Below are 24,232 nucleotides of genomic sequence, written 5' to 3' on the forward strand. Positions count from 1 at the left end.
TTTGTAGGATGATTTTTATGCAAATTTGATATGCATACTAATTTACTTGTGGAATTAAATGCATTTTAGACAATAACCAACACACACTACTGCATAGTGAGCAGATTGTGTCTTATTCTACCTTATGTACGACTGACTTGCTTTGCGTGTAAATCTAATAAAAAGCTCCCTGAGCTAAAGACATAGCGCAGATGTATGTGACGCAATTGTCCAATATTTTCACTTTCTTAACACAGAGGGGCAGCACGAGAACGGGAAATTAAAGTTTATGTATACCACCCCACACGCGCGCGCAAACGCCACTACATGCGAATGAATCAATCGTTTAAAAGCAACTCAAAGGAGATAAAGAAACAAACATGAACCGCAGTGCGCCATAAATGCAACCCTTTGTTCAGTCTCAACCTTCAATCAATTATTTTCTTTTTTACAATCCCATAATTCCCGTAGTCTCACATCTCGCTCTGCTCGTGTCCTCGTCTGAACCATGTGAATGTCTGATGCCAAAAGCGCAGTCGTCTCGTTCCAAATTCTTGAGCTCTGCTGCACAGACCGGAATACAAAACAAAGTACCGCACTAAGAACTGTATCGGTAAGAAAGACTTTTTCTTTGTTTGTGTATGCTTGCACAGGCATTCACGTCGTATTCAGAGAACGCAATTTTAATGCACTAGCATAACATGTTCTTGATCATCGACTAATTGAACAGGTGGCTATGATAATATAGATTCAAATCCATTGTTTTTATTTCCCTGCTTGGCTACCAGTAAAGGCATCAATTTGAGATATTTACATGAGCAGAGGCAGGACAAAATTAAACAAAGATCAGAACAGAATGTGTATTTAAATATTTTCACCTCAGATACAGTATATGGAACAGACAGATACAATATTTCATCACAAAAATCACTGTACGACACAGCGGACCACAAGAAATACGAACAGAGGGTAGAAAGAAAAAGAGGAGAATATGCATTGTCCACACCCTGAGTTCCAGACCTTAAATCCAGGATCAAAAGTGCCCTGGCCTCTCAACTTCTTGTCAAGGACAGCATCTCTCTGGGGCAGTGCATGGGTTTCTGTCCTCCTGTGATGATGAAAACACACAATTGACCGGGATGTTGGGCACAAGGTGACCATGCTGCAGGTCCAGAGTGACGGTTGAGGGGATTCAAATTTAGACATATTTCTGTGGAACCAGACCAGGCCACTGATAAAAAGATTACTTAAACTGTACTTGCACATACCCAAGCTGAATTATTTAAAGCCACAAAAATGATATTTCTCCTTATGTGTCTTTATAGCAGTTTTAACACAATCTCATGACACTGCGAACATGTCTCCATTAGAAGGACTGTGAGTATCTGTTGTGTCTTCATTGCAGTGAGCTCCTTAAGTGGTGTAACGGTTTGAGTAGCTTATGTACAAATGCTGGTCTAAAACAAAAAAGAACAAAACAAAACAAAACTAAAAAACTAAAAAAAAAATTAAAGAGAGAAGAGGGCAGAGTTTGTGCAATCATCATTTATATATGCAGATCTTTAGTAATTTATCTCTTCAGCAACAATCAGAGACTAAAACAGAAATAAAGGAAGCAAGTTTAGGATGTTGTCAAAAACGTTTTGTGGGTCTCTCTTATTAAATTATCTTTTGAATATAACTGAAATGTGTATATGTGCAAATCTCATCTGCACCTGTGTACTCTGATGGGATAGGTTGTTCCCTGCTTATTCATCTAATAGTTTCTTCCTTATACTAGCAGTGACCATTCTTTCCTTAAAAATGTTTCTAGTTCCAGCTGTGCAGCAATGTTCATTTGTGAGAGTCTATTTGCATGTGCGGTTGCAGGTCAGCATATGAAAGTTTCAGTACAAGTAAATGCATTCAAGAAAGAGTATCTCTGTATTTGTATGTTGGTGCATGTGTATGAATCTGGATCTTGATTGTCACTGCTGAAGAAGTCTTTATTTAGTTCATAGCTCTGAAACTCTTCAGTCTTAACTCAGGAAGTATCTTCCAAAGCTTATCCATTAAAAAATATTAAAAATATGAAAAGGGTACTGTCCATGTCATCTGTCAGAAAAAAAAAGAGATAAAAACACTGGTCAGAGAAGAAATGTCACTATATAGAATGTGGTAACATCACACAAAATAATTTCTGAAAACACTTCTCATTAGAAAATAATTATAACATTTCAAAAAAGTATTGCATTAAAACTATTTGAAAATCTGCACAAAAAAATTAACAATTTCTTATTGCCATCATCACAACTATATTCCAGAAATATTCTTTTACCTTTTCAGGATGAACATGACAATGACAGCTACAGGCTGGTGACAGTGAAGCCTTCATCACTGGGGTGGTCAAGAAGCTGGCAGAGTACCCCACCCCGTGCTGTCTGGGGTGTATAACGTTGTCCAACAGGTGCATAGCTGTCCAAGTTACCATGGTAACCCATATCTTCATGCTGAGGGGAAGAGTCCAGAGTTCCACTTACACAGGAACTTGAAACGGTAGGCCCTCTGTGTAAAGGGGAGGGATAAGATGTATGGGAAGGGACTCTCATCCCAGACACCATCAATGACATGTCTCGTTTGTGGGAAGGGACTGCTGGTGTTCGCTGTTCCTCATAGCTTTGGGGGCTGCCAGTAACACTTCCTCCTTGCCCATACCAGCATGGAGAGCCACTGTAACTTGGGGAATCATACTGGGAAAACTGGTCTTTTGAGACACGGTGTGGACTCATGGCAGAACCACACTGTGCTAAGAGGCGAGGGGTTGGGGAGACAGTTGGGCTAAAAGTCCTGGCAGCATGCCCATATGTTTGTGAGCAAGGACCAGATTTAGGGTACTGCTTTAGGACATCTGACTGATTTGATAAACTGTGGGAAACAGAGGCAGAGTCTGGAGGATAGACATGAGTAAATCGCTCATCTGAGGAGGGAGTAGAAGTGTGGGCAGAATATGGGGAGGGGTATTCACAGGACTCTGGGGCATGGCTGAGAGGTGAAAGGCTACAACTATCTCCACTGTAGTAGTCCAACGCTTCCTGGTATACACCACCTGAACCCATTTGCCCTGACCCTGATGGGGCTAAATGCTTTTGAGATTTTGGTTTTGGTGGTGGATGGTTGCGCTCTCTTTGACAAGGAGAAAATCCTCCCCTGCCTCTGGTTCCCCTGGGCTGTCTTCCACCTGATGCACTACGTTTTGGCCCTCCTTGCATAGGTGGGCTGGCAGGTGATCCTGGGGGAATAGAGCATGCTTCTCTCTCACTGTGTGTCTCAGACGTTTTTTTACGGCCACGACCTGGTTTTGAGCCCCCTTGGAATAGTACATTCTGACTCCAGTTATAAGAAGGGCCTGCTGAATTTTCATTCCAGTCCAGCATTAGCTTTTCCAGGCTTGAAAGACTAGACTGCCCCTCAGGCATAGGAACTTCTCTTGACCGAAATGCTCCCCCCATAACACCCATACTCCCTCCACCAGTATGAGATGAGTCTGAGGAGGATTCAGAGAGTGTGTCAGGGCAGGGACGATGTTTTGCTTTTTGGGGTGTGTAGTTCGAGATGTCCAAAATGTCTTTGGATTCTGATCCAGCTCCAGCTACCCCATAGTCAGAGTAACCATGAAACGGATGAGAACCATATGCATCACCACCCCAGTGATTCCCGCCTTGTCTGTATCCCCACTGAGCTGTGGAGCTGTATTGTTTGCAACCCTCTGGGGGAGAAGATGATAAGGAGAAAGGGCTAGATTTTGACATTGACATATAACTTCCACTTGGTGAGGCTGGGCCAGAGTCACCTCGCTGTATGGTTGAATGAGGTGGACCTGGATATCCACTAAAGTTGCGCTTGGCAGAACCCTGGTAGTTAGAATAACTCATCTGACTCTGTGCAGAGGGAATAGAGGGGGTTTTTGTGCCATATGTAAAGCTACAGTCGCTTGGTCTTTGCTGTTGTTGCTGCTGCTGTGGGAGGGGGTAAATGCTTCCCCCTTGAGGGACTCCAGCACTATAATTAGGTGGATATTGAGGAAAACCTCCAGATAAATGGGGAGAACTTGGTGAACGGGAAAGCAAGAGTGCAGGGGATTTAGGAAAGGATGGGGTGGGAGATGTCTGTGAGACATATGAAGGTTTAGTTGTTGAGCTGCTTAGAGCTTGAGGTGATGATAAAGCTGCACCTTCCCCAAGACAGGCAGCTCCTTTTGGACTTCTTTTAGGAAAGGCAGGAGACCAACGATGTGCTGCACCTGGGCTCCCACCTTCATAACCTGGGGTTAGTTTACGGCTTTCCTGGCGTCCAGCAGGACTGGACATAGAAATGTCTAACAAGTCGGAGGAGTCATCAGAATCAAGTAGAGAGCGAAAGTATCCTGCAAACATTCCCTGAGACTCCTCTCCGCTGCCCACTCCTCTCATGCCAGGGCTGTGGTACATTCCTCCCTTACCTGCCTCACTGTTGTGAAAACCTCCACGAGGTGAACAAGAACTCTGAAAACTTGCTTTCTCAGAAATTTCTTGGTCACCTTTCTCTGTCCAGCCACTGTTATTTTGCCAGTCTTGGTCTAGAGAACCTGGACCATTTTTTAATGACCCATTTTTTCGTGCACGCCGTTTTTTAACCTTCTCCACTTGTGGAGAGTCCCCTAAAGCTGCCCTAGTTATTCCTCCAGCAACTCCCTTGCCTCTTTTTCGGGGAGTTCCTGATTCAGATGTGGGGATTTTCCGTTTTTTTCCAATTGTTTCAAAGAAATCACTAAAGGATCTCTTAAAAGAGTCGGAAGATCCAGCAGCCCCCCCTCCCCTACCTCCCATACAGCCTGCCCGGCCCCCCCTTCTGCGGAACCGTGTGAGGCGGTGCAAGAGAGTGGAAAGTGAAGGATTTTCTGGTGGTATGTGGAAAGTCTCAGGCTCTGTTGGGGTCCAACAGCGTGGAGGCGAGCAGCGGCCTGTGCTAGGAGGTTGCCTGTTCAGAAAGGCCAGTTTGGATAGAACATCTGCATATTCTACCTTAACATCATTGGTATCGTTAACATATGAGGGCTGTGGGGATGGTAGCTTTACTGTTCGTCTTCTCCGTATTTTTTTGGGCTCTGCAGCACACGCTGCTCCAGCTCTGGTCTCGTGCATGTCAGGTTGTCCTGGTAATGCCTGTTTAGGAGGGCGTCCCCTTCGTCGCTTTAAAATAACAGGCAACTCTCCAGGTGGAAACATTACCATAACGCTTTTCCCATTGTTTTTCATGCGGAGAAGAGCAGTTGGCTCTTTAGTAACATTAGCCACTGGATCACCTCCTACACCTCCCTCAGGACCCTCTCCTGTTGTGGCCCCTTCTCCACGGGGTCCAGAACACACCGGCTCCAGGGATGATATCTTGTAGCTTTTCTGTCGGCGGCTCATGTGAACAGGTATTCTGGCTACTTTCACCACAATCCTTCTCACACCTGAATAACGTCCCTGTCGCTTTCCTCTAGCTAAGTGGTGAGTAACAATGTTCTGTCCCTCTGATGTTCTCATGCTATGATTTGGTGTATCACCTGTTGATATGGCTGGTAATGTTAAATCGTCAAAGGCTGAGGCAGGCACACCCAGCTCTGGAGGATGCTCCTCCAATGGCCTAATGTCTTCTGTTCTCCATACCCTGTTCTCCTCCTCTTCCTCTTCTTCCTCCTCCTTTTGGTCCTGTTCCCTTTTGAACATAGTTTCCTCAGCAGCTCTACGTAAACGGGATGATTTTCGAAGGTGACAGGGGAAACGCGGTCGCCCAGAGCTACGCAGGGTATATTTCCTCTCAGCCTCCACTGAGGTCATGACAGTGGTTTGGCCTGTTATACGAATGAGATCAAGGTTGGTGGTGTGATCCATTTCTGGCTTACATGTAGAGTTGTGCTCTGTCTCATCCTTGACTAAAGAGGAAGGGTTGTATTGAGGAGTGGTCAGATTCTTTGGGGGAGTGGTGGTGTTTAACAGAGGGTCTGACTGAACATTAAGATTGTGTGTTTCAGTCTTGGGACCTAAAGACAAGTCCTCTGGGATAAGAGAGGGGTCCTGCTCCACAAGTGAGGAGCCAGTGTTTGTAAGCGTGCACATGCCTTTTTGTGTGCGGTCCTGTGTTAGTGTGTTTGTGTCCAACCACATATGGTTATCCATTGGAATGTGTGTATGGGGCTGCAGGTGCGTGCCTGTATGTGTGAGTGAATGTGATTGGTGGGGTGTGTGCATTCGTGGTTGTGTGTTTTGCTGCATGTGCATTTGTTCATTTGTGTGTATTTGCTCCACATATTCTGTATTCCTACGTCTCCGTGCCCTGCGGTGAAGCAGGTCTTCATGGTTCCGCAGGCCATTAGCCAACGAAGGAGGTGAAAAAAAGCTGTAATGTAGCGAGCTGGCTGGATCAGAGTCAGAGGTTCCTACAGATGTCCCTGCAAGCTCTTCATCGCCCTCCCATGGAGAGGGACCCTCAATATCACTGCTGTCCTTGTCAGCCAGTGCCTCACAAGCCAAACGAACACCTCCAGAACGCAGGCGACCTGACAGTCGGCTCATTACCACCAAAGTTGCAGATCAGGACGTTCGTGTTTATGTCTATGATGGTTTCTTGTGAATTCTAAGTGTGCACAGGGTCCAGTTTAACAGGAAGGCTGTTTGAGTGCACTCTTCCCTCTCATTATGTTGTTCTTGGCCAGAATGAATTGGATTACCAAGCTTCACACGATCTTGGGAGTACACATTTTTCAGGAGTGCAGACCAGAGCCAATTATTGGACAGAAGGTAGAAGGGGAAAACACAAAAACAATGTTTATATGTATTGGCTTAAAGTTAAGGAATGCAAACATACTATACAACAACACAGTTAAAATGTAATTGAACTAACTGCAGTTGTTCTTACCATGTTTGCTGCTGTGGCCATGCTTTGTGTTATCCCTGTGGGCAAAAGGACACTTGTCACTATGGCGATACAGTTAGAGAACAGTTGTAACCATGGCAATAGAATATGAGTGGAACGGTAACCATGGTTACATAGTTTTCCTTTTCAATCCATTGAATTGCAGGCCTCACTATGGCAATACAACATATGTGTCAGGGAATATGCAACTGATATAGCAATTAAGCATTTTAAATTACATTTTAGTGCAATCTTAAAAATTAAATCACTATTCCTTTCAATACTTAAGTATGAATTTATGAATGATTAGGAGTAAGATAATATGAATATATATCAAATCTCTGTAATGATTAGAAATTGTAAAGACGTAGTATTACGTGTGGTACATGTGGCTATAAGTGGAAATCTTTAAATGTTCCAAGGTGTCTATTTGTAACTAATTTGTCAGTAAACAAAATCTATATTAGATTGTAATCTAATCCATTGTCTAATAAAACAGATAGGTTTATCTTCCAGACTCACAACCTATATTTACACATAACTTGAAACAAACAAGTTGGCACATACAAAATAAGACACTGCAGATGAAAGACTGGCATCCCTAAACTGTGCTGAGGAACTGGAACCTGGCAGAAGGGGGCAGCAGAGGGTTAAGAGGAGAGATACATAACAAGCTAACAAGGTCCTGCACAAATGTATGAAAGGATGAATGTGGTTAGGTTAGGTGTACATTTTTCTGTAAAATGTGAACCTAACCTATAAAATGTCTTAAAAAACAGCAGAGCAATGTTTGTGCCTTAAATTGTTTTGTTTAATCAACTCATTAAACTTCCTTTCAATCATTTTACATTCCTATTATTTACCTTGACTAGAGATGAGGTGTTATAAAATGTAGTTGAAATATGTTATATAACTTCTTTTTTTTTTTTTTAGTTGTAGCAAATCATCTCTCGTCAATATAAATAATAGTAAATTGAAAATACTTGTAATCTGAGTTGATTAAACAAAAAAAATCAAGGCAGCAAATAATTTTTTACAGTGTGTAACCATGGTATAAGCAGAATAATTGACTCCAGTCCTTTGAATTATTTAAAAATAATATATTATGTGTGCATTATTTTCAAATAATTCAACGGCCTGTCGTCAATTATTCTTTACTTGTTTTAAAGGTCACATTCTTTCTGATCCCATTTTTTAAACCATCACTATAAAAATTTGCTGTAATTATGCAGCTGGCTGCCAGTAACATACTGTAAAAGATAAAGAATGAAAATGTTATATGTTCATTTAACTTTGAACAAACTGTTGCCAGTAAATAACATAAATGTAAAATCTACATTAAGTTACTGGCAGCTAGTTGCCAGTAAAACCCAGCAATACTGTAATTTCTACAGACATTTTTTACAGTGTAGTTAGTGTTTAAAGTTGCTGTAATAGCAGAAATAATGGCTGTACAATGATAAACCCAAAGTTCACTGTCATGCGATATATTTTCTTTAACAGAATTCGCCTTTCAAAGCCTACAGCGAACGGCCGGTTTGCACTACAGCCCTCTACTTCATGCTTTAATGACGTCAGTAGAACAGTTTTTTGACTAAACTCCGCCCACAGGAACACGTCAGTCGCCAGCTAAGCTAACGGCAAGCTAAGCTGCTATCGAATTACAACACACTAAACAAACTACACAATCAGAACTTGATACGTATTTCTGAAAGAGGGACTTCATAGAACAAGGAAAACATCAGGCCATTTTGAGGACATTGAAAACAGCGGTAAATTTTAACACGTGAAACATGAACACATGTTATATTGCACACTGTAAACACAATCAAAGCTTCAAAAACACAGAAAGAACTATAAGTTGGTCATTGAAAATCATCACATCTTCGGCCTCAGATCTCATCTCAAGTTTAAAACCAATAGCACGTAAATAATGTCAGACCTGACATAATACATCTAAGGGTGCAATTGAACACGTTTCAATGAGATTTGAGAGCTCCAGCTGACGGAAAAATTAGTAAATACCTGCTTAAATTTCAAAGGCTTAAACTCTACAGCAGGGGTTCCCAAACTTTTTTTCCTGCGTACCCCCTTCTATGTCCCAACCGGGTTGCCGCACCCCCAATCCCCATTTAAAAAAAAATCCAAAAAAGCTTTGTTTTCTCACCATAAATACTCATGTTTAATCATGCGCAAATAACCAAGGGCCGGTTGCACTAGCCGGACGTTAAGAAGTTGGGTGTAATAGTCCTACGTTGGGCTTAGCTACGTCCAACATTGTGAAAAATATTTACGCCTATTGCACCATCTAGCGTAGCGGCTAGTTGGCACGCATATAGCGGCTGCAGTGCATAACAGAAGAGCAGTGCGTAGAAAAAGACAGCAGCTGTCTTCTACGTTTCTATCAAAAACTAATAAATTATAGTTTTTTATTTAAAATAAAAGCGATTACAAAGGAAATGTTTACTGTTCATTTTTTTATTTATTTATTGTATGGAAAAATCCCACTTAAAGAAACAGACCGCCATTACATTTTTCCTCTCGCGCACCCCCTGGTGGCAGCTCGCGTACCCCTGGGGGTGCGCGTACCACACTTTGGGAATCCCTGCTCTACAGCATATAAGTCTTCTGTACCAATTTTAATATACTTTTACCTTTTAGGAAATAGGCAATATCCACTTTGCATGGAAAATAGAAACTCTTAGATTATGCATTTAGTTTTGTGTTTCACAGAATATAAATAAGGCCTGAAAGAGCATGAGGGTAAGTGACAACATTTTTATTTTTGGATGAACTATTCCTTTAAGAATTCTTTCGGAATTAGGATAAGCATTGTAGTGATTTAAGTCAGTCTAGGGGCTGGACACACACACGCACAATACAGTTCTATCCATTTCTGAGTCTGTCCCACATGGTTTTTATTACTAACTGGCAACGATAAGGAAACTGCAGAAATAGAGACTGAGTGAGCGAACCAGAAACATGTGCTACAGTACATGGTGCCGAACAAGCTGCCACAAATGCATTCTTGAAGACGCTGTTAAAGAGACGAACAGACAAAGTCCACACACATGTTTGCTAAAAACTAACAGAAGCATAAGCACCCATACAAAATTCTATTTGCAAAAAAAAAAAGTGTAAAACACATACACATATTGATGTATGCATTTCACATATATAAAAAGGCTACATACATGCCACATACTACATATATCATATACTATATTTTTGTAATACTACAAAATTGCCATTTATATATTCGTGATAACAAACATGTATATAGGCTACATTTTAATCACTACACCACAGGTATGGATACTCCTCACATTCATGCACATTTCAGGACCCATCTCAAAATATGGAAATATGGGAGTATTTTATATTTTCCTTATCATTGAATGAATGACATCTGTTTAATTGCAATACTAAAATGCATTGTTGTAAGATACCAAAACCATTTAATTTCTAGTCATTAAATGGACTAGATTGTCTTTGTGTGTCATTCACTGCAAAAGCCATTCAACTCCCGTGCACTGTGGAGCCACAAGTGGCTTTAAAACCCCTGCATTATATTATTTTAATATAGAATTTTGAAATGTATACATTTATATTTAAACCTTCATGTATTAACATGTATATATGCTAACAGAAGGCCATATATGAGATTTCCATATTTTTATTCAACTGTTTATTATTTTCAAACTTTCATTATTTCATCATAGAAAACAAAATAACACTGTAAGCTTTAACATACTGTGGCACAGACAAAATATCTGCAATCAAGTGCTCCTTGGAACTTCTCGCACTACTGTATTGCCAATTGGCCCACACTTTCTTGTACAACATACTTTAATTTTCTCATATTTTAATAGCGGCTTCTCACGGTTTCTATCTCTCTCACAGTTTCTCAGAGATGTACTGTAGATCTGAATGCATTGCTGTCTACTTCAGAACAACTCATTTCGTGTCTGCTGGAAAGCTCACGACCTTCACTCAACAGCCAGGTTTTTGACACTTCCAAAAATGCACTCCAAAATGTTTCAGTCTTTGCATGAACCCATGGACATGTTTAACCTACTAAGACCTGGAGGTCCACATAAGTGGACATCAAAATTTTACTTAATTATGTGTAACTGGAACCTGTTGTACACATACATGGACAAATACACTGCTTCATGTTTTTAGAAAAATATTTGGTTATTATATTTATTTGTTCTTCCTAATCCCAAAATAGCTGAAAGAAATCTGAAAGAAAAAAGACAAACCAAAGCTCGGGTCTTAGGAGGTTAAGGCACCCACCCAGTGCCAAAAGAATAAAAAACAACCTAAAACATCAATTAACATCTAGAGTATGACTGCTCTCTTCTTTGAAGACTGAAGTCATTATATAATTTACATTTATTTACACTAAAAGAAATTGTAAAATTTAAAAACCTCGTAACAATTTTCACAAACTTTTTTTAAAGTAAAATTTACTGTTTTTTACCTACCAAAATCAAATAAAATCTACTTAATAACACATGAAACATTTGTTAAATAATTAAGTAAATGTTTTATATTATTAAATAAAAGCTTAAACCTCTATGACATTTTATTAACAAATATTTAGTTCTTTTCAGTTCTTATGCTGTGAAAAAGCTTAAAGGAATAGTCAATTTTCTTAAAAGAAAAATCCAGATAATTTACTCACCACCATGTCATCCAAAATGTTGATGTCTTTCTTTGTTCAGTCCAGAAGAAATTATGTTTTTTGAGGAAAACATTGCAGGATTTTTCTCATTTTAATGGACACCACCACTTAACACTTAACTCAACACTTAACATTTTTTTCAACTGAGTTTCAAAGGACTCTAAATGATCCCAAACGAGGTATAAGGGTCTTATCTAGCGAAACGATTGTCAATTTTGACAATAAAAATAACAAATATACACTTTTAAACCACAACTTTTCGTCTAGGTCCGGTCCAGCGCGACCTAACGTAAATACGTAGTGACGTAGGGAGGTCACGTGTTACATATATAAAACGCACATTTGCGGACCATTGTAAACAATAAACTGACACAAAGACATTAATAAGTATCATTCCACATACAACAACGTAGGAACGGTCCTCTTTCAACACACTTGTAAACACTGGGGTGGAGTTTCACGTTCGTCCTCTGTGACCTCTTGACGTCATGACGTATTGCGTGAGGTCACGCTTACGCTTTCAGGACGGGATCTAGACGAGAAGTTGTGGTTTAAAAGTGTATATTTGTTATTTTTATTGTCAAAAATGACAATCGTTTCGCTAGATAAGACCCTTATGCCTCGTTTGGGATCATTAAGAGTCCTTTGAAACTCCGTTGAAAAAAACTGTTAAGTGTTGAGTTAAGTGTTACGTGGTGGTGTCCATTAAAGTCCATTCAAATGAGAAAAATCCTGCAATGTTTTCCTCAAAAAACATAATTTCTTCTGGACTGAACAAAGAAAGACATCAACATTTTGGATGACATGGTGGTGAGTAAATTATCTGGATTTTTCGTTTAAGAAAATGGAATATTGCTTTAAATAATCATAATATTCAGCCACAAAGGATTATGGGTATTCCCTACAACATGTAGCCTACTGATATGTTCATTTCACCTGAATGTTTTAGTTTAATGGATTTTATACGCTTAAGTTAAATGAACTCAGATTTTTTACTTGAACACACTAAATTATTTTTTTTAATAAAATTTACTTAGTTATTTTAGGACTATGTGCAGGTACTATAAAACAGTTAAATAATACAAGAAAATATATAATACGACCTACTATTCCCACACAGTTCATCTTGTACATAAATAAATGTGTGTGTGTGTGTGTGTGTGTGTGTGTGTGTGTGTGTGTGTGTGTGTGTGTGTGTGTGTGTGTGTGTGTATATATATATGTAAGTAATAATTTAAAATTTCATTTTTGTTTTGCTTCCAACATATTTCTGGAAAATTATATGCATATGCAAGCCATTTATTGATGTAACTGACATTAGACAACATTACCTACTACTATTCCATCATTCTAAAATGCAAAAAAAGCACATTATTGTTCAATTCACAAAACAAATGATCTAGACAAACATGCATTTAGCAACATTATTTTATATATAATGTTAATCTGCAATTCAAGTAGCTCTGTCTCTGTCTTTGTTTCTCTAACTGGCTCCTCCCGAGTGATGCTTTTGTTTTCACACTTTAACTGGGGATTCCAAAAATTCCCTAAAATTCCTGACTCGTCTTTGAAAAGAATCAGAATCAAAGCCATTTTAATACTATCAGAAACCTTTTGAGACATTTGCAATTACCCATTCAAGCGCGTGTTGTATGAAGCCAGAACCCGCAACGTGATACAAATGACACAAAAGTAGCACTTGCCCGGATAACAGTTGAATTCTACAGCACTGCCACAGACAATTCATAAATATTATTCAAATATATTTGATCGCTGCATGCATGCTGTTGTCAAAGGACAGCTGCATACCAACAGATCTACTTAGATCCGCAATGTAATAAAACCGCCCTCATATTCTGCCTCTGTAATTCTCTCTCACTTTTAAAAACTTGTTTTCTGTCTCTTTCTCTCTGTCTCCCTCCCTCTCTTTCTCTAATTAATACCACTCATTAATTAAGCATCAGTCTCACAGAAGACAGGAATGAGCGCAACTGCAGTACAGTACTTTAATTACAGTCACACACATAGAGACGCTTTCTCACACAGACCGAATCGTTCACACAGAGTCCTTCAGATATTCATAAACATTCCTCCTCCTCAATGTTTGAGAGAGATTGAATGTCTGGAGCTTCTCCTACTCTTCTCTCACAGTTCTGGCACCATCACGTATCTGCCTGCCAGGACAGACTATTGAGCTGGATTAAGTCAAAGTGTGTGTGTGTGATAGAAGTAGATATGAGTAAAGCTACAGTTTTGTGTGGTATTTCATTGTGTTTTTCACACTATTTATCTCAATGGCATGTGGTACACTATTAAATAACAATGTATATTGTGGAATTGTTACAGTTGCATGAAATTGATAATAAATCAACACAAATATTGGTATATTTTGGTATTTCACAATGTAAGCAACCAGCCAAACTGATTTCACCTGTTTAACCAAGCGGTAATCAGCACATTTTGACCTTAACATTTAGAGACGCTACCTTTTGAAAACTTTATTTGGTTGTGGAAACGCAATTCGATTGCGTATTTTCTGTTTGTTTTCTTTTACCCCAAACGATCCCTCAATGTACGTATTTGACTGCTTACTGCAGTTTCCCCGCTTTACCTCCACTTTTTCATTTTCAACTCTCTACACATTCTGTCTCTCTCTCTCCAATACTCCAACCCTTTAAACTGCAGCAATGCTCCCCAGGGGATACAAAAAGCTGGTAACAGTTAGCCAATCAGACAGCTCCATTTAAATTCACAGTCCAATCACATGCATTAAAATCTACGCTGATGCCCACCTGTCCACTGGCAAATCAGCTATGCTGTAAACAGATACCACAGCACAAAACAAGATTACCGTAGGTGTTGACTCATCCATCAAGAATCTGAGCATGCTCAGAATGGAATTTTATGTCAATCTCACAACATTGCAGCCAATCAGGAACATAAACGAATTACATCACACATACGTACAACTAAAGATACATCTTAAATATAATACATGTAACAAAGTTTGTGTAAAAAAAAACTTGCTGGATTAAACAAAGCTACAAGAACACAAAAATGCGGGACTTATGGGAACATTACCAAACACACAAACAAAATGCAATGTCTGGTGTGGACTGTATCATCATTTTTTTTTTTTTGCACATATATGTTTGCACAAGTGTTTGTGTTGGGATGTATGCCTGTTTACACAAGTGCAAAAAGTAGTGTGTGTGTGTTTACACAAGTGTGTGTTTGTGTGTCAGTGGGTGTGTTAGGGAAAAGCACTCACTCAGTTCAAATGAGAGTGCAGTTGTTGCTAAGATACAGGCAGCAGCCCCGACAGTGTGTGAGGGCGAGTGACAGAGAGAAAGAGAGAGAAAAGACAGGGTGAGAGAGAAAAATGGGGAGTGTTGGGGAAAGCAGAGAGAAAGATAGGAGGAAAGAGAGAGAGAGAGAGAGAGAGAGAGAGTAGAAGTGGGTCATAAGATCCACTGAGACACCCGGTGACACTCTGCAGAAACACAGCTGTCACACACACACACACACACACACACACACACACACACACACACACACACACACACATTGACGTTTCTCTGTTTCCCTCCTTTGTTTTTTAACTTTGCCTCAATCATTCTTGAGCTCTTCTCCTTTCCTCTGTCTCAAACTCTGTTTCTCTTCCTTCTCATCTGCATTCTCAGTATCTCATGCCATCTTATCCTATAACCTCTCAGTCACTTTCCAGCCTTCTCTCTCTCTTTCTCTTTGTGTGTCTGTCTCTCTCTCCTTCACTTTCTATTACTTGAACACTCTCTCTTGTCCCCAGCTGCAGGAAATTCCTAATAATCTTCATCACCGGAGACTTTAGCACTTGGCTGAGCCAAAAAAGATACACTGACTCACGCACACCTATATTACCTTTATTACTTGTCTTTTCTTGTTACCAACACATTGCATGGGACGCTGTGTCGCATTGCATTTGTAAATAATTAAAGGCACAAATCTCTTGTTTTTGTTTTAACTGCAGTTTATGTTATGTAAACAAACTTGAAATATAAAAATGGACCTTTTGCTGAACAGCAGCTACATCAAATGAGTGAAAGAAAAATCTGCTGAATTGACACTTAATAATATTGTAATAAATACTTAATTTGGTGTGGTTTTTATTTTAAATTTGATTTTTTTTAATTATTATTAAATATGATTACATCACTCTAAAAATGGCTGGGTTATTTCAACCCTGTATCACAAAATTATGTACCAATAGTCACGTAAATTTGGGAATCTTTTCCGTGACACTGACACACTTTTCCTACTTTTTGCGTTAACAGGTCACGCCTTCTGTTTACGTGTCACTATCACGTATTTGTCACTCAACTGTTTTGTCCTATTTTCAAACCATTGACGCTTCGGTTTAGGGTTAGATTTGGTGTTTGCGTTAGAAAGTCACTTTAAGTATTGGTTTATACCTTTTTTAATGATTTATTTTTTTACATGTCGCCTGGCATTAGGGTAAGAGTTGGGTTTGGATAAGGATGTTATTTTATGTAAATCTAACCCTAAACCAGCGTTTCTCAAAGTGTGGGGCGGGCCCCACTAGTGGGGAACAGGAGCATTACAAGTGGGGCGTGAGAAATGGGAGGAAATTTGTTAATTTTTGTGCCCATCTCTATTAATTTCTTTATTTATTGACCATATTCTCAAAACAACACCATTTAAATATAATCTTTAAAAAACCCTAAAACAACATCAGACTGTAAAGAAAATGTCACACGGAACCATAGCCTACAGTATAAGAATCAGTTAACGTCGGAATGTTAATTGAAGCGGAACAAAACCTAATGGGAGATGCGGTATATGTTGTAGCGGGTAACTTTTAAGGGTTGACAATGGATAAGTTTGTGACAATTCATTTTCAAAAATTTATTTTTGTAAGTTTTGTTCGTTCTTTTTGCATTTTGCAAAGTGACACAATGAGGCAAAACACAACTAGTCCACACTTTTATTTTCTGTTTCTGAATATGATGTTATCATATTTTATATTTATCATATCAGTATGATGAATATGATGTAGTCTTTTTTTCATGCAAAGTTGCACAATTGCACAAATGTATTTTCTCTATTAAAATTGTTTAATGCTGTTACGTTTTAAAATAAACTTAAACTAAAAAGTTAAACTTAAAGCCTTGATTGCCATTTTGTTGGGGCGATGGGGACAGGTGGGGCTCGGAACCCTTCCCTACCTCCAAAGTGGGTGATGACAGAAAAAGTTTGAGAAACACTGCTCTAAACCGAAGCGACAATGGTAAGAAAATAACAAACAGTTGAGTAACAAATACATGACAATGACAATGAAACAGAAATGCATCACATGTTAACGCAAAAAGGCGGAAAAGCATGTCAGTGTCACGGAAAGGCTCACAAATTTACGTGACTATAGGTACGTAATTTCATGATAATGGCTGGGTTATTTTTGATCCATAATGGGTAAATATTGGACAGAACACATGCTGGGTTAAAAATGACCCAATGTTGGGTTGTTGTTATGCAACTGGGTCAATTTTAACCCAGCAGTGTGTTCTGTCCAATATTTACCCATTATGGGTAAAAAAACAGCCACCAGATTTTTACACATTTTACTTAATTTTATGCAATACATTGCACTGTATTTTAGTTGCAGGGTTGCAAAAATGCCAAACCTAATGCAAAATAAATAGAAATCATAGCAAAATTATTTTGACCTTCTGAAGTTCAATTAGCATTCAAGGTTAGGCACCCCCTCTCACAGTCCATTTGTTGACAATTTTGTTCAGATCCTATTTCGCTGTTTTTTGTTTCTGAGCTTGTTTGAGGTTATTTTAAGAGGAGTAGGGAGCACCATTCTGACCTCCCAGCCCTCTCGCGGGTCATATGACCACAACACCAGCTGGGATCCGCCATTCAACAGTAGCAAAGAATAAGTGAGAGACATAAAGAGTGAGTCACATCAACACCTCTTTCCTATAATCCAACCTATAATATTTATCTGCCTCTCACGTTTATGTTTAATCATACCCACCCCCCTCCCTTCCTCATGATAAACCCTCTCATCGACCAATCGGCTCATACTAACACTGATTTCAGCAGGTCTCGCTGCATAAGAACCTGGATGCTTTCACACACCTCTCCTCCTCTGCTATCCATCACTGAATTGTGTCTACAGCACGGGCGTTCTCTCGCCCGCCAGCTTTTTCGTACGCACCCTATACGTGCAGACATACTCTATGGACGGCGCACACAACCCACACACACACACACACCAGCCAGAATACATTGGCAGACACATACACTCACACATATTGAGTTAGACCTTGAGGCCAGTGTTTTGTGCAGGGGCCTCTCCATTGCGGCCCTGACTTCCTGACTCCCCCCTCAGCACCCCTGTTCCACTGTTGCCGTGGGAGACGCTGCTGCAGAGCCCGTTGCCAAGGAGAAGGGCTGCTGGCTGGCTGTTTAAACAACAATGGCCGCCTTGTGCACATTCCAACTCTAGACACTGACAGCATGTTAAGACCTGCTTCAAAATACACGTACACACACTCTTTCTTTCTGTTTGCTGACCTCGAACACACAAGTATGCGCATATTGCAGATGTTCCCGAGATCTTTTCACATGTTCACAGTGAACGCACTGGGCTTTATTCAAAAGCATCTGTTTCTCTTTAAATCACACAGCCTCCTAATTCTCTCATTCTGTATCCCACATTCCCTGTTTCAAAGGACTTACTCTCTCCCTCTCGCTCAGGATGGGAGTGTATAGTGCACTCATCCATCTTTCTGTTGTACAATCCCTCTATCATCATGACCAGAAAATTCCACTCCCTCCTACTCTCTCTCTCTCTCTCCTCCCTTATCGGTCCTGAGTACCTCTGCTCTTCCCCCACTCTCTCACTTTCTTCTGTGTTTCTTCATCTCGCTCTCTCTTTCTCTCTCTTTCTCTCTCTCTCTCTCTCTCGCTCGCTCACTCTTCCTTCCTTATCTCCCCACAGAACCCCTCCTCTTACCCACAATCTCTCACTTTCTGCTATGTCTGTCTCTCTCACTCTCTCTGCACTGTGTAATCTCACTCGCTCACTTCTCTGTTTCTCTCTCCCTGTCTCTGGCAGAGGAAGTGTGTGTTCCCCAGGGGGAGCTGGGCTCATTAACTTCCAGCAGACAGAGAGCGAGAGAGTGAAAGAAATAGAGAGAGAGAGAGAGAGAGAGAGAGAGAGAGAGAGAGAGAGAGAGAGAGAGAGAGAGAGAGAGAGAGAGAGAGAGAGAGAGAGAGAGAGAGAGAGAGAGAGAGAGAGAGAGAAACAGGGGGAGGGTGAAAGAGTCTGCAACACAGTCTGAAGGTGATGAAAAGAAAGGAGATGGTGAGATAAGAAAAAGGAAGTTGACAGACAGATAGATAGATAGATAGATAGATAGATAGATAGATAGATAGATAGATGGATAGATGGATAGTTGGATAGATAGGAGCAGCATTTAATGGAGCATTGACAAGTTGAAAATAGTTCAACTTTTAGAAAAAATGTTTTTTTTTATTAAACTGTCTGTGCCATTTGGTGGTATTGCACTTTTTGAGTTGATAACAATTAATAAAATTTACATTCTTAGAATTATTTGAAGAGTTTCGTTGCAATTTTTAATAAATTTTGTTTTTTGGTTGTGCATTCCAATTAATATAAATTCAACTGCAGTTGGTTTGTTTTGATTTAAACATGCATAACTTAAAAAATACAGCTAAGTAGCACCATAAAACAAAATAATAACATGATAACATAATAATAAACATGTTTTGACAAAAATGTTAAAAACGGATTTATCTGGTTTTGCAACTAAACACTTCATTTGTATTTCAAATAATTCAGTATTATTTTCCTCAGTATTATTTGGTTAGAACCAGCAGAAGCACAAAACTCTCTATCTGTACAAAAGTAGCTGGAGGGTAAACAGGTGTTTTGAGCTTGCTGACATGCCAAGAACCTCAGTCGTGTATGGGAAAGCTGAGGTCACTGATCTGAAATCAGCTTTGGGACCAATTTGATCCTGATTTCATTAACAGAGCTGCATGCCTTGACACCATATTTCTCAGAAAGAATATTGGAAACCAAATTGAGTGGATTCAAGATGTAGACCTCCTATCAAGTGGGCAATGTTAGATAAATGAGTTTTAGTTTTATGACCAAATTTGAAATACAACATTTTTGGCCAATGCTGTTTTCCATAGCAAACCCTTGACCCATTATTAGTCAAATATAAATTATGTCATTATGTAAATGTAATTAGTCATTATTATTACCAGCTGAGTACAGGTAGAGCACTTTTTTACTTTACTATTGCATTACAGTTGGTATACAGTTTGGAAAATTCATGTATCATTTAAATTATAATATATACATGACTAAACTATGACGTGCAACATGCCCCACAAGTCTAAAAAAATGCATAGCACTGTACATTCACAACCCATTACTTTAAATGGATAGTTCACTCAAAATATTAAATTTGTGTCATCATTTACACACCCTTAAGTTGTTACAGAATTGAAAAAAATGCTGAACACAAAGGAAGATATTTTGAGCAATGTTTGTAACCAAACCGTTTCTAAGCACCATTGACTTCCATTATATTTGTTTTTACTACTATGGAAGTCAACGGTTTTCTTGTTTTCTGCTTCATTACAAATATCTGCTTTGTGTTCATCAGAGCAAAGAAATTTATACAGGTCTGTAACAACTTGAGGGTGAGTAAATGATGACAGAATTTAATATTAAACTATCCCTTTAAATATATCATGATTTTAAATTACCAACTTGTTTATAAATATGACTGCATAACGAAATAACGTCTGTAAAAATTTTTTTTCATACTATACTTTGATATTGGAAATGATTGGATTTACAATTCTAATATATTTAAAAAAATTTACTAAACTTTTAAGTAAACAAAAGATTTGCAACTTGTATCACATAGGAAATAGTACACAGAACGTGTAAAGTACGAGAAAATTATACAAACAAACAGGACATAATTTATTTTACATCATATTAACCCCAAAGCACTACCAATATTTCGAAAAATTCAGCTTATTCCCACATAACCTTACTCTAATATTATTATAAATAACTATTAATTAACTAACATGTGATTAAGTTTATAAAGCCCCAGAGAAAGGAACATGATTGGTCGAAACATGCTTTAAACAGCACTTTTTAACAATAAAAGCACATTCTTTCCCATTAATGTACAAAAGGCTCTGTTAAATTAAAGCCTTTGTGTTGTTTAGTTTGTGAAATGGAAATACTTCTCCTAGATCTCAGACAATGAGTATATTTGAACAAGCCGTCCCGAATGACATACTGTAAACTGATATATGGAACGAAAACTCACACTTACCTTAGACATTGATTCTTTCAATCATTTCTCATCTCACTCTCAAACTGCATGTTTCCATGGCAATCTTTAGCCAGGCAGTTAGTTACCTGAAAAAGAGAAACGAAAAGAGAATGAAAGAGAGCGAGTGAATAAAAGACACATGTCGAGTTAGCATTGTACATGTTCAGAATATAACATTTACATTAACGCATTTAGCAGACACTTTATCTGACATTTTTAACAGACCAACAAACTTTGCACTGCCGGCGTGATGCTTTAACAGTTGAGCTGCAATAATGTCAATACCATACAGCATACAATTAAAGTCTATGATATCAACAGCATGAAATCAGAACTGCATAAATTGCTTTCTGTGATGCTATGCTGACTTCTAATGCCAATCCATTTACATGTCACCTGATATCTCATTTCAACACCCAAACCTTATAACACCTCCATGCAGCAAGAAAGCTCTTGAGGGCTGAGTTTTAAACTGACATTAAACGCAAGTATGCGATTTTCATGAGTTTCCTATGGACGAACGGTGTGAGCTTTGCATATGTGATGTGGTGTCTATGTATCACACAGCATGCATGAGATGTTGTTTATGTGGTAGATCGCCCCACTGCTGGTTCTCATCTCTTCCTTGTTTTTTCGCCTCTCTTTTTCTCTCGCTCTTTAATAATTGAGCTGCTTCTGTCTCTTGTTAGAGTTGGCTCGTTACTGAGAGACACAGAAACCAGCCAGGTATAGAGAACCCCTAGATACTATCTCTCTCCCCAACTCCATGTTCCTTGCTCACAAGTTCTCTGTGTATTCGTGTCTTGTGTTCACACACACATAGTGATGCGGATAAACTTAGCAGCCTGCAAGATAATGCCTCCCCCTTTCTCCCTGCCCGAGGTTCTGGGGTCAAAGGTGAAAATTTCTCCAAAAACCAGCCACAGTCAACAAGGGAATAAATGCAGGAAGGAGAGAGAGAGAGAGAGAGAAGTTCTGCATTCAAGTTTAGTTTGAAAAGTATGTGTTGAGTATATAAAATATACTGAGTGGTAGAGTTTGCTTTTTGGTATGTGGACGCCAAGCTCCAGAAATTGGATATCTGCAGAGAGATCAACATATAGATTCATATATACACAGATTAATGTATGCATTCAATAAAGCTTCGCTATAAGAAAAAGCATGGACAAGGTCAGTTTCAGCCAATGCATGTCTCTCAGCTCTGCCAATCAGAGGTTTCCAGCTGTTGTGGGAAACCAAGCTTCCTTTACAGAATAAAGGTTGCCATGGAGACCAGAGCTATAAGATTGGCCAACACTTTCTGACAGGTGGACACACTAACACATGCATAGACAACCCCCCATCATGTCAATATAACCCAGTGATTCCCTTTGATAAACATGATAAACATACATAATTACAAACTTATAGAAGGAATAAAATATACATTAAATAGCATTTCAGTGCGCCTTACATCACAGAATCCCCACAGGTCAGTATATGGTTACCTGTCAGTCTCCATGACAACACAGTCTAAGAGCAGAACGTTTTCATTCTTGCCCTTATAACATCCGCGTTTCCGTAATGCCACCATGTGCGTGCTCATGGCAGAGCAGCGTGCGTGCTTTAATTTTACGTTCTTGGCGTGTGCCGTGAATAATCGCGTCTATCACAACATAAACATCTCCACATTACGCACCACCGTTGCGCGCACAGTCAGAGCCGAAAGACTTGCGCCAACGCGCCACTGCATTGCTCATCATTGCCCACTGTCAAACAGCAGAGGACATGAGTAAAAAAAAACTAACTTTAATTGCCATGTGATGACTGTGCTGCAGAGAGAGATGGAGAGTAAGAGAGTGATTGAAAGAGAGAAAGAGACTGAATAATTAGCCAGACTAATCAAAAGTGGAGTCATTGGCGAGCTCCAGGCAGGCGCGCGCGAGCCTGTTGTCGTCTGCCCATAATTATCAGCAAACGCATCAGACGCGCATACATACACGCCGTCAGTCAGCAGCCACTTATGATCACCCAATCATTTTTTCATAAGAAATGAGCACAGCATTTAAGATTGCTCTGTGGCATTATCTGAGTCATCGGAAATGGTGCATATTTTTATTAATGAAACGAGTTTATAATAAATGACTGTACATATATCTCAGTTACGACAAAGCCTGCAAATAAACAATCATGTTATATATTTTTAACTGCATAAATTATTTACGTAAGTAAAATATTTGAAATAGTCCATATTTAAAATACATCTGGAATGTAGTTAAGTGTAGCCTAATCTCTATGCACCTATGGTGCGTGCGCGCGTCCGTGTGTGTGTGTGAATGCGATTGACCTATCGCGAGCTCACTGAATGGCAGCGATGAGGTTAATAAAAATTCCTTCAATAGAAAACACAAACCCTCGTGAAATGCGTCGCGGCGCGAGGAAAGACTATGCAAATGCTGGCGCGCACTTACCGGGAGGCGCCGAGGTCCGCGCTGCTGCAGCTGTGGTGCCGCGCTTCTCACGCGCTCATCGGGCTTCTCGCTACCGGATCACATAACATCATAATAATAATAGTGTCACTCTTGACATGCGACATCCTGAAGGCAAAATGTGTCTATGCGAAAAGAAAACTATTCATGCATGTTGAATGTTTCAGTCATGCCGATCCTCCTCTGTCTTGCGACGCCAAACAGGCTGTTAAGCATCTGGTTTAAAAAAAAGGAAAGAAAAGAAAAACTGGCAACAATCTATCCAAACATACAAAAAGAGAAAATTGCGAGTTGTTGTCACCACCTCTGATAAAAACTAAAATGTTACTAACAATACCGCAGTTTCAATACCGGAGCGCCCCGGGAGCGGAGCAAGCGCAAGTAATTGGACTGAGCGCCGTTCTGCGCCGTTTCTCGCCCTCTGCAAACCAACTCGTAGGTATCTAGTCAGAGAAAGCTGTAGACGACGTGCCTTGCCGACAGGAGCATCCGGGCCTCCGTAGATTCTTATGTCTGGATTTTTTTTACTCCACTGAAGGACTATGGGTACTGAAGTTTTGCTAAACACCTTCAGTATGACTTAATTCACGCTCCCCTCCCTCTCACTGTCTGTGCGTATAGGTTGCATAAAGCGCGTGTCTCACATTGCCAACGGGCTCTGAAGAAAAGCAATTCAATTCACATTTATTTGTACACATCATCAGCTTTACAGAAGTAAATGTTTCTACCTTGTAATAATCTGTGATTGTGTCAAACTAATGTCTATATTGCAGAAATCT

General features: G+C 39.5%; 1 protein-coding gene across 1 annotated transcript; it reads right to left on the bottom strand.

Annotated features, from left to right (window-relative positions):
- Positions 1-814: 814 nt before the first annotated feature.
- ahdc1 (AT hook, DNA binding motif, containing 1) lies at positions 815-23,922 on the bottom strand. The gene is made up of 5 exons (XM_065291030.1): positions 23,436-23,922; positions 20,986-21,071; positions 6,898-6,932; positions 2,297-6,724; positions 815-2,073 (listed from the first exon to the last, which is right to left on the bottom strand). The coding sequence occupies exon 4, from the start codon at positions 6,552-6,554 to the stop codon at positions 2,325-2,327; it is 4,230 nt and encodes a 1,409-aa protein (XP_065147102.1). The 5' UTR covers positions 6,555-6,724; positions 6,898-6,932; positions 20,986-21,071; positions 23,436-23,922; the 3' UTR covers positions 815-2,073; positions 2,297-2,324.
- Positions 23,923-24,232: the final 310 nt, after the last annotated feature.

The sequence above is a fragment of the Paramisgurnus dabryanus genome, chromosome 19 (assembly GCF_030506205.2).
Source record: "Paramisgurnus dabryanus chromosome 19, PD_genome_1.1, whole genome shotgun sequence".
NCBI classification, from domain to species: Eukaryota; Metazoa; Chordata; class Actinopteri; order Cypriniformes; family Cobitidae; genus Paramisgurnus; species Paramisgurnus dabryanus.